The sequence below is a fragment of the Phoenix dactylifera genome, chromosome 2, assembly GCF_051530095.1.
Source record: "Phoenix dactylifera cultivar Ajwa chromosome 2, Ajwa_hap1_PhDact_Kaust_v1.1, whole genome shotgun sequence".
Classification (NCBI taxonomy): Eukaryota; Viridiplantae; Streptophyta; class Magnoliopsida; order Arecales; family Arecaceae; genus Phoenix; species Phoenix dactylifera.
Genome location: NC_143191.1, coordinates 40830331 through 40841742, shown reverse-complemented (window position 1 = coordinate 40841742; position 11412 = coordinate 40830331). Strand labels below are relative to the sequence as shown.

The following is an 11412-nucleotide window of genomic DNA, read 5'->3' as shown; positions in this document are numbered from 1 at the left end:
TTGTAGTGCAAGATGGTGGTAATAGACTGAACCATAGTGAAGAGCCTTTTATTGGAAAGGTAGTCTCAATGGTTCCGTTGTCTTGTTAGCTGGCATCCGGCTTGCAGATCCAAGAAAGAATGAGGTCTTGGAATCAAAAACATTAGGGATATGAATTGTGTCTTGTTGGCTTAATGGGTTTGGAAGCTTGTTTCTGGGAGCTAACATGGTGCAAGCTCATTAAGAGTTCTTATTACTCCAAAAGAAAGTTCGGCATCAGAGTAAGGAATAATGTGCTATCATTGCCTCATTTCTGGCGTGGCATCAGCAAGAGCCTATCCACCTTCTGGAATTGCACATTCTCTCTGAAGGATGGTAAAAATATTAGACTTTGGGAAGATTCTTAATTAGGCCCGATTGCTTTTGCTCAACTGTTTGGATCAACTCTTTGGAGAGTCGTACTCAAGAGTGTTTAAGCTGGTGGCTTCTCTATGGAATTGGAGAAAGCTGAGTGGAATGGTAGAGATCCTTTGATGCAATCCCAATTGGCTCAAGGTGGTCATTTAATGAAAAAAATAGCTAAGGTCAAACCCTCGAGTGGCAGATACCCCGGTGTAAAAACTTACGCAACATGGGTGCTTGATCGTGAGCTCCTTCTATTTCCTTTTCTTAAAAGTCTGAAGGTTCTGATTGTTCCACTTCATAGGTAAATGTTTTCTACCCAGTTGGACGCTGTGAGCTCAGTTTTGAAAGCTCTCTCTTCTGTTGATGCTCCTCTTTTCTGTCCCAAGAGTATCTAATTCACTTCGGACACAGGAATCTGTTCCAATTTTCATACGCAGGAGAGTCTCTGTATCACTCAACTTTGTTCGACCTCCTATCACCCTCTCTCAAGTCTTTTGTAATTATGCTCCTATAAATATTTTTTTTCCTTAACAAACGTGGGTGGCTTCTAGCTTTCCTCATACTTCAAAAAAAGAAAACAACACACATCATATTCAACTCCTAGAACAGGCTGTGGAATGTTTTTTTTAAAATATATGCAGCGAAAACATGTGTTTGCGCACCACTAGTGTCGTCTAATGTCTTAACCATTTAAATTTTAAAATATTCCTCATTATCTCAATCGGGCTCTCCTGCCTAAATACCAGGTAGAAATCCTCAATCTGAGCTTTGTATATACATAGATAGACCAAATCAGATGTAAGTTAGAAAAGCAAAAGACTAAGGTTAGAGGTACATAACAACAATGACCAAGAATGTAATTGCAGAAGGATCAGATGATCGCCAGTAGCATACATAATGAAATATTTCACAACATTAATGCAAACAAAGAAGAGAAGCTAGATTTATTCCTGGAAACCTAATTCTTGGAGCAAATAAATTGAAATCCACAGTAACACCATAACGAAAGAGTGTACAAAAATGCCTTGACAAAATAAAGACAAAAAATAAATGAAATTGCAAAATAAAAGACCAGATGGTCTAAGACCACCAAAACTAATATTCAAACTGTCATTCACATTGGCATATATAGAAAACAAAATCCTCGATAAATGTAACCTCTGGAAACAAAATCTTTGATAACATATACTAACATCGGCAATTACAGTAGATCAACTATCATAGAAATACAGCAAAATTTCAAACCAAGGGGCACGTGATGTGAGGTATCAAAAAAATATTAAAAAAAATAGGACATTTCTTCTGAAACTAAATCTCACACCAAGAAAGTTAGTCATCCGCTAGCCACAGACAATCCTAATTGGGGATCAAGGAAAAGAATAAAAAATATACCAGAAGAAACCCCAAAAATAGCTGCAGGCAGGTTCGAGAAACCATCAAGAAACCCAATCCAAATTAGGCTATCATCAGACAAAAACTTTCAAAATGCAGAAAGAGGGGCTATTTTATACGTCAATAACTTAAAACATATAAATTATTAAGGTTGATTACGACTTACACCATGCAATGATCAGACGCTAGAAGATCACCGAGAGCAATGCTATGGTAACAATTATCCGGAAAAGTTGCTCAATATCTCCCGCAATCCTAGCCGTTTCATTATGTTGAAAAATCGCTATACACGAAGAGAGCAATGGGAATATACAGCTAGCTGAATAATTTTTCTAGTTGGACTTCAGTGAACATGTTTGGTATTATTGTTACTTTTGCGCTTGATTTATATACAAATAGTGAAATACGGAAAAAAAAATTAATGTTGCAGATAGTATTTACAAGAAGTTTTGCAATTTCTTACATCTACTTTAACACTCTTGTAAAAACAATAAACCTTTCCTTCTAAAAGCTCTAAAGATTATACAACCAACTTTCAGGAGCAAATGGGTTTTATCATTCAACGTTGATCCGTGAATGTCCACTTAGATACAAGTGGACCATCCGTTGCGCTCAAGATACATCCCCCCCAACAGCAACGTAGACTTCAATCATATCACAAATCGGTTCAACCCCGCTTTAATTTGCAGGAAAGTTGAAGGGAAAACGCAAGACGGACGGAAAATGAATTGTATAGCAGAGCACTGGATATCGTGAGAAATTCATGTTGGAAATTTCTTTTTTCTATGTAAATCAATGTAGGCAATGTTGTGAACTGTTTCGGAACAATCCCCAATATCAGGAACAAAGACGTAACACGGACTGTCACCCCTTAGACTTCATATATGGGAAAACCAAGACCTACGATGTATGGAAGCTGTAATCGCTATAAAACAGAAGCGGCATTCATAAAACCAGCTAAGTTGCGACCAGATATCAACAAAACCCCTTATAAAATGTTCGACGCTAAGAGCCATTTACTTTGTTTACCACTTAATTGTCTTAGCGGCTGAAGTAACAAGTCCGTTGTGCTTGACGACAAATATCCAGGCTGAGCAAACCTGATAAGATGTTCTGATATTTTTACAGGCAAAAAAGAAAAAACAGAGATTTACCACGGAAGGAAAAAGCAAAACGAAAAAGAAATTTTGCGCTTAAAAAATTGCTCTAGACAACCTACCAATCTAGAAAGCATAAAGCTAAGCCTCAGCGCAAGATACCAGAAGACGCATCACTACAATCGCCGCCAGCACAAACTGCCAGACATGCAGGAACGGAGACAACATAATCTCAGCAAACTTACTACGATCTGAAGGCACTACATACTATCTACTAAAACAAAGGGTCATTAAATGGTCTCCAAAACAGGTGCTATTAAATTTCTACAAACAAAGCTAATTCAGAAAGTAGTCTTAACTCTAATGAAAACGAAAAGGACATAGAATCATAATGAAGTTGCTACTTCATTCTGCTAGACATCGCAGGTGCCTGATAGAGTTCTACATAACAAATCAATCAGCCTGGGCTCAAACTTCAGTAAAGGCTCTCTAAACGGTGCTAGAAGAATGCCTACAGTGCCTGTGACAATAAGAACCATCTTAAGTCCAGCAAAACTAGTGCAACCTGAAGTGACAAAAGATCTAGAGCAGACCTGCAGTGAAGTGCTTCTTTCCTATCTTGCATATGGGTGATAACGACCAGCACCACCATAGCCTCCCCTACTGCCATAAAGTCCTGAGCCATAAGCAGAACCTGGGGAACCATAACCGCCTCCATAGCCAGATCCACCATATCCCCCAGCTTCACGTCCATAGCCACCTAACCCACTTCCACCGTATCCCCCGCCATATCCTCCATATGAACCCAGGCGACTAGAATAACCAAGAGAAGATTCTGCCCGGTAATCCCCTAAGCCACCACCATAACCACTATATCCACCACCAAATTCACTAGCAACACCTCCATAGCCACCAAATCCCCCAGGCCTAGGGCCAAGACCTCCAGGTGTCCTATAGGAGGAAGGACCAAACATACCAGTGCCAAAACCACTATACGAGCTGCCAAATCCAAGATCATCACCAAAAGGACGATCCCTAGATTCACTACCATAAGCAGAAGGTGGTGGGTTAGAGGGCTTCTTCGGTTCAGCCTTCTTGATCTCCACCTACAACAAAGCAAGAAAATCAGCCTAGGTCCTGTTATACAAAATGCCTAGAGAACCACATGAGAGCATCCATAAACCTACAGTAACATTAACCTGCAAATATACTAAACAATGATTCTAACGACGATGATGAGGAGAGAGAGAGAGAGGGAGAGAGATGGCGAATAAGCCATTGCAAAGAAAATCTGACAAACCAAAGCACCTATAAAAGCCTATTATACAGCACTGAGAGAGAGACAGTGGGTAGTGTATGAGGTTTAGAGCTTTGATCAAACACAGTACCAGACTCACCTGACTACCAGCTAGATCAATCATATTGCCCTTTTTGGCTAACAGTTCATCTACAGTTTTTTCGTTGTCAAAGACTATAAAACCAAAGCCTCGAGATCTATTGGTTGTGTGGTCACGTATAATCTCATGATCTATCACCTTCCCAAACTTGGAAAAGAAGTCCTTGAATTCATCTGCTCCATTTAATATAACAAGAAACAACTGGTTACAGAAACTGGTATCCAAATGGCACGCCAATTAGTTATAAAATATATCAAAAAGAAATCCATGATACCTTCTGTCAAAGTTGTCGGTATCCCACCAGCAAATATCTTCTTTGTTTTAAAATCTTTTAATGGAGCAGCACCTTTTGGGATAGTCCTTTTAATTTCAACCTGCAGTATTCAGGTAACCAATAGTTTCAGGCAATGAACACATGTCCATAACCAAGAGAGAATGGACTTGAGAAACAAGAATAGCTGTACAAGAAACACTATTCCCATCCTTTGTACCATTTACAAATATTGGAGCTGATACATGTATTTTTATTACAAAAAGATGAAAAACAGACAAACCCATATTCCAGAAGCAATAAAATATGACACAATTTAACAGATTGAAAAATATGTCCAATAAACATGTATAGCATCCTTGAAACAAAGCATGGCAGCAATTTTTTTGGGTTAAACATAATACTACCTATTAGGCCCTCTCAAAAAGCCAAGTCCTCCGTATTAAAAAAAAAAAAAAAAAGCTTCACCAGTTCTTCACTGCACAAAGCCTTCTAGTCAAGAAAATGTAACCACTACACATGTATAGGATCATCAAAGCCAAGCATGGCATCATAAGTTTTCAGTGAAATGAAATACTGCAGTTCACTGTTAGAACCTACCAAAAGTCAAGTCCCCCGAATTAAATAAAAAAAATGAAGCTTCAGCAATTCTTCACCGCACAAAGCCTTCCAGTCAAGGGAAAGTGTATAAAAGACTCCTATTTCGCTGATGTATCACATGTCCAAACAATTTAGGCAATAATTCCTCAAATATTCTCTATTCATGTCACTCTTAGCCTTAAATCATTTTTTGAACCATGCCCTTGCTTTTCTTCAAAATATGTGCCGCTCTGCTTTTCTTGAAATATATGTCCCCTGCTTCTGTCACATGTTTAACTATGCTACCCATTCTCCTCTATGGGCCCTCCCCTCAATATTCAACACTGAGAATAAATCATTGATTGTGTTATAATTATTGACAAAAAAATGCTTAAGCCCAAAAGGCCCGCAAAATAAATACTAGTAAAATAAGTAAATGAACATATAACTGTCCACCAAGCCATATCCAATAAGAGATGTCTGCTATCCTCATCTATCTCAACAGCTTTTAAAGAATGGAATATTAACTATGAAAGACACTAAAACTTAACTATGAAATTTACCTAAAATAAATGTTTGAAGGTACTATATAGGTAGGAACCCAGCTACACCTGTCTAAGACTTGCCTAGATGAACAGTTTTTTGTGCACAAAGCACAAACATATTGAACCCAACATTCATTAGGTTCCATATTTTTTAAATCTGTTAAAGATAATGCCATTAAGTATTAGCTTGTAATAATTTATAATCAAAAACTTAGTGGATAAGCGATCAGAATTACACGAATCCACAGTCCAATCACACTGATATTTCTTTTATTGCCTATTGCTAGTCTGAAAAGAATGGATTTTACCACCTAGAATATAAGCTAAAATGAACATACAAAAATAAGTGCTTTTCTTTTGCTCTAGCTTTCTCAAGGTGGCCCATATTTTGTGCTGAATTTTCTGAGACTCGTCTGAATTTATTTTTTTAAAAAAAAAACAGAATAGACCTTACAACCATGTAGTTCTAAATAATGTATGACCCCTTTAGAACACACATCTAACTTTAAAACTTCTACGCCAGTTGTCCTCATGTTGGCCCTTGTACTCGCAGCACATGATAATGAGGACAGATTAACTTAAACATAGTTGAATGCATTTAGAATGCAATGAACAAAACAAGTGGGGAAAGCAACAAATGCCAAAACATGCTCTTTGATCCAAAATAATTAACGAAACAAATTTGGAACTGCATTAAAGCATAGCAGAGGAAAGAAATTACCAGTAGATATTCTAGATAAAAGCAAACCTTTAAATAACATCAGAAGATATGATATCATCATTACAGAAGATAGCTATACATGAGAAGTGGATCATCTTCATTACTTGTCCAAAAAGAGAAGCATCTAGTGTATATCAATAATGAGAACAAGATGATCTCATTACAGAAGATAGCTATACATGAAAAGAGGATCATCTTCATTACTTATCCACACAGAGAAGCATCTAGTGTATATCAATAATGAGAACAAGAAGATCACTATAAGTCATCGAAGACAGGAGGAAATAACAGGTAATAAATGAATAATGAGCAAGCAGTGAGATTTAAAACACCAGCAAACATTTCCTAACACATGGTGGAGTAGTCAAGTAGCTAGCAACCACCAGTATGTGAAGAAGAGGTAACCCACGAGCCTTTTTCAAAGCTCACACAATTCTAAAGAGACTAAACAACATTCCCAACATTCTAATAAAACTTACTTGTTTTCCATTGATAATCTGAGTTTCCCCGATGACTTTGTCAACAACAGAAGGATCACGAAAGGTAACAAATCCAAAACCTCTTGGCTTGTGTGTGTTCCTGTCTTTCATTATCACAATATCATCTATGTCGCCATACTGGCCAAAATGCTCCTTGAATGTTGCTGAATCACCATAGAAATGAAAAGAAAAATAAATTAGAAAATTGTAAGTAATAAAAACATGTGCCTCTTGAAGCATGAAACTAGAGGTACAGCCTAACAGGAGACCATAATTAGACTAGTAAAAGATGTTTTAAAAAAAAAGTCAAGCAGCAACACTTCTCAAAATCAGACAAATAATTGTGCCTCTGGTGTGCGTGTGTGTGTGTGCGTGTGTGTGTGTGTGTGTGTGAGAGAGAGAGAGAGTACAGACTGCCACTTTGATGACATTAGTTGGAAGAGTATTGAGAGTTAAAAATTCAAAAGAAATCCTAAAATAACATATACCAACAGTATAGTCAAGCACTGAATATAAGAAGTATTCAAGTTTCATGTGATTGTCATGTGTCATTCACTCTTACATGAAAAAAATTATATGTCATATCTAAGGCTAGAAACATGGACCAAGATAATAAGCATTAATATGCCGACTATTTTTTTCCCAAAAAAAAAGACTGAATAAGAGAATTAATGTGCATTCAAAGTAGGAAAAAACTGGGGGGAAAACATAGTGCCAGAAAGTCTGGACAGATATCATGGGAGATCTATAAAAGAGGACTTTTCTCTTATCAAAGCCGCAAATGCAACCAGTCCAGAGTCCAAGAAATACCATTATAATCAAATCAATCTACAGATGAAGCATTATGCAACCTGAAAAAGTGCTTGGACACTGGAAATAAGTTAAATGTGGTGAAATAGGCACAAAACCCACAGCTATATCCAACAGAACAACAAGAAGTTAAATGGGATGAGGCAAATTAAAACTTGGCCGCAGTATAAGGAAAAAAGGCAAGATATCCAGAAAGAATGAAAAAATATACAAAATAACACACCAACAAACAAGGTATAAGATATATATATATATATATATATATATATATATATATATATATATATATATATATATATATAAACTGAAAGTTGAAATAGGTGAAACCTAAGATGGATCAATATGTAGAGCTGCACTCTAATTAACAATATTTTCCACAGTTTCTACGGAGCATATCACCTAATCCTTAAAAAACAGAAAAAGGAAAAAAACAAGAAGCACATCACCTAAATAGACAACAAAACAACCTACCACTAGGAATCATATCATGCACCCATCAATCAAGAGAGAAAAATTAGCAAAACCCTATAATTGCTGTCAATTTCAGTTTACCTCCAGTTTACGTTCTATGTTTAAGAAAAAACACAAAGACCACTAGCAATTTTCAAATAAGCATCAAAGCAGCCCGAAATTTGACAACAAATAGTAGCGAGAAAAGCGCAAGAAGTCCTCATAAACATTATTTACCCTAAAAATAATAACAAGAACCTGAGAAATTGCGGTATATGTTAACCGACTGCAGATCTAGAATATAAAGAAACCCTATAGGGGCACGCTACCTGAATCAATGCATAAAGAAAGCTCAAAAAAGAGATAGACTAGGAATTGTAACAGATCAAAGAAAAAATCCCTTGTAGGAAACTTACTGAGGCTCGTATCCTTGGGAAGCCCTCCAACAAAGATCTTCCTGGGAACGAGAGACAAGGAGGAAGGAACACATTAGAAGACAATCAAACGAGAGAAAGAACGAATAGAAGGCGATGAGACGTATGGATATCTCACGCTGGGCTCGCTCCGTCGTGCTCCTTGGACCTCGCGGCCATGGCGGTAGCTCACCTTCCGCGGATCACCGCGCCTAGGGTTAAGGTGTGAGGAAAAGGGGTAGAAAAGGACGAAAGAGGCGAAACGAGATTGGGGTTAGATTTCCGAGGCCCGAAAACGGTATATATAGCATTGCAGTGACCTTTTAATTTTTTAGACGGCGTTACTTTGCAGGAGGCCCGACGAGATTTCGTCCGCTGCGATTTCTTTGGACCGTTGATTGTGTAAATTGGACGGACGTGATGGCGCTCGTTTACGGGGTCCCCGAAGTGCTATGACGGTGCGATTGGTTCGGTTAGAATTACGTGTCGGACTTTGGGATCTTACAAAGGCTTGTCAAAAATATCATTGTTCTCCCTCTCTTTCCCCCCCCCCCTCCTGCGACCCAATTAATCTCACGCCCCTCTATCTGGATTCCAATTATTTTCTCCTATATTTTCGTCTCTCTAATTACGGCCAATACCGAAATTTCTTCTCTCATTTCTCTCAATCCCTCCTACAAGAAATGATCGATATCATAATATTATACTATTCCTAACATATTGGCCTCGGAGGAAGATGGTTCTTCAAACTCTCTTCCCTAATATATTTTCCTTGGAAAAAAAAATCTTTAAGTTTTACTTGCCTTCTAGCTTGATTAGGCTTGGCTAGGGAGGCCAACTTGATCGATTGCTTCGAGGTTACAACAATGCTGGTACGAGACTCGGATCTTAAAGTTACTAATGTTACTTATCCACAAGATCCTATTAGAGCTCTTTGATTTAAATTTGTATAACTCTGGGAATTGGGAAGTGGTTGTGGTTTGCATGATGCAGAAGGATGATAGCTGGTGAGAGGATTGCATTTTTTGATAATCATGTATTCAAGTAAGGTAACAAAACAATATTGTGTGCAAAAGAGAATTGAGAAATGCAGGATATGCTTTTACACTTCTCATTGATTACTTTCACTTCAAAGGTAATGAGAATGGTGATTTACAAAATCGCTTTGTGGAGGTATTTTAATGGGTAACAACTTGTTTTTTTTTTAAATAAATGAATGGAATAAAAGATTTTTTTCTTTGTCATGGCCAAGATATATTCTCTAATTAGGAAAATAAGTTTTTTTTATCTTTAAGGAGAGTTGTTTTGTGTTCCATGCAAATGGCTGCTCCCCGAAGTTTAAATGTGGTCCTAAAATTTTGTAAATGCACAACATTTCTTCTAGAACGGGTTCCCCATTAGGCCCTTAGATTCATGTGAAATCAAAAAGGCATTTAAACCTAACATACAAATGATCAATAGAGTAATTTTGCAATAGGTCTAGAATGCTTGTACCTTCATGAACCCTCAAAGGACCACTTGCATGGACACTCATCTAGGTGCCGCCCAACATCACCCAATATTACTCTACAATGGATGTTGCTCGTCCACTCTTATTTTATTTTATCATCATCTTAGTTGCTCATTGCATTAACATTTGATATAGATTAAATTCGCTATTCCTAAAATCTTACTCGACAGCTCATCATGCCAACCAAATAATGACACATATCCAGCGAACTCAATAGCCAATCAAATCTCCGAACAATCAGTATGATTGAATACAACTCGGCATGATCTTGATATACCCAAAAAGGAGTGTCGTAACCGACTAAATCAGCAGTCAAGAAAAGCATCCGATCATGGCGCATCTGAAATGAGATATTTTAATCACCCGATCAGTGGATATAGAAAGAGCTCAACCATTCGTTCGTGAATCGCATGATCCTAACCAAGTAGATTCACACTCTCTTTTTATAAATACCAAGCATGGTGGTCCTCGAGAAATGTCAAGAAATTAGAATACCATACTCTCATATTTTTATATTTCTTTCATCTCTCGTATTTTCTCTTAAAACTCTGTCGGACTTAAGCATCGAAGGGTCTCTAATTGGATATGTTTTGGCGACCCTTTGATCATTTTTTGTAGTTGCATATTATTTTCAGCGTCATGCTCTTCTAATCCAACCAAGCAAAATAGCTCGCCTGTCAGCTCGTCCATCCATTGGGTCAAGTCTTGAGCAACAACACTTTACTTTCATACTTTCATCTCTCGTTCCTTTCAAAACTTTGTATGATTTAAACATCGGAGGATTTCCAACCAGACATGTTGGGACGTTCTCCTAAATATTTTTTTATGGTTGTAAGCTCCAGAGCCATACGATGCTCCTCCGATCCAACCAAGCAAAGCAGCTCACCTGTCATATCGTCTATCCATCAAATTGGATTTTGAGCAGCAACAACACCGACCAAATTATTCATGATATTTGGTCTTCGTGCAAATACTTCATATGGTCAATTTTGTGTATAAATTAAGAACAATTGATCAAATCGTGGATTCGTTTCTTGTTGGTATACTAAAGATAGTTTATTCTAAGTTACAATAAAAAAAATGCAAATTGTTGCAATTTTTGATGCTAATTAAAAAGATGATGTGTGTGTGCAATATAATGGCCGATAACATCTCTATACCATTATCTTTCTATGGGTATGATGAAGTCATTGCAACTTTGCAATTCTCCTATCACACCACATGTCATGGTTCAATGCACTCTTTATGTTATCTAATGCACAAAGCAAGCAACAATTTAAAAGCATGTTTGGTTGGGGAGAGTAGGATGTTGGAATAGGGCTGGAAATAAGTAACTCTCATTTCAGTAATTTAGTTCAAGAGAA

At 37.4% G+C, this 11412-nt stretch overlaps 1 protein-coding gene across 6 annotated transcripts; it reads right to left on the bottom strand.

Annotated features, from left to right (window-relative positions):
- Positions 1–1209: 1209 nt before the first annotated feature.
- LOC103712846 (uncharacterized) lies at positions 1210–8839 on the bottom strand. 6 transcript variants are annotated; one of them, XR_015975608.2, is made up of 8 exons: positions 8678–8839; positions 8542–8582; positions 6866–7029; positions 4545–4644; positions 4271–4443; positions 3467–3979; positions 2996–3393; positions 2119–2889 (listed from the first exon to the last, which is right to left on the bottom strand). XR_015975608.2 is itself a non-coding variant. In XM_008799524.6 (7 exons), exons 1-6 carry the CDS (start codon positions 8716–8718, stop codon positions 3488–3490), a joined length of 1011 nt encoding a protein of 336 aa, XP_008797746.1. In that variant the 5' UTR covers positions 8719–8839; the 3' UTR covers positions 1300–3393; positions 3467–3487. The 6 variants fall into 6 exon arrangements, 3 of the variants coding, with proteins under 3 accessions (XP_008797745.1, XP_008797746.1, XP_088572598.1); XR_015975609.2 differs by having other exon boundaries at positions 2752–2889; positions 2996–3071; XM_008799524.6 differs by having other exon boundaries at positions 1300–3393.
- Between the last annotated feature and the right edge of the window lie 2573 nt (positions 8840–11412).

What these genes read in the sequence shown, in the direction of transcription:
- LOC103712846 (XM_008799523.6), bottom strand. Translation starts at nt 8,718, where the DNA reads ATGGCCGCGAGGTCCAAGGAGCACGACGGAGCGAGCCCAGC. An exon ending in TCCCAAGGATACGAGCCTCA is followed by an intron (nt 7,030 to 8,541) that starts GTAAGTTTCCTA and finishes ATGGTGATTCAG; the next exon opens with CAACATTCAAGGAGCATTTT. An exon ending in TTGATCTAGCTGGTAGTCAG is followed by an intron (nt 3,980 to 4,270) that starts GTGAGTCTGGTA and finishes GCTTTGTTGTAG; the next exon opens with GTGGAGATCAAGAAGGCTGA.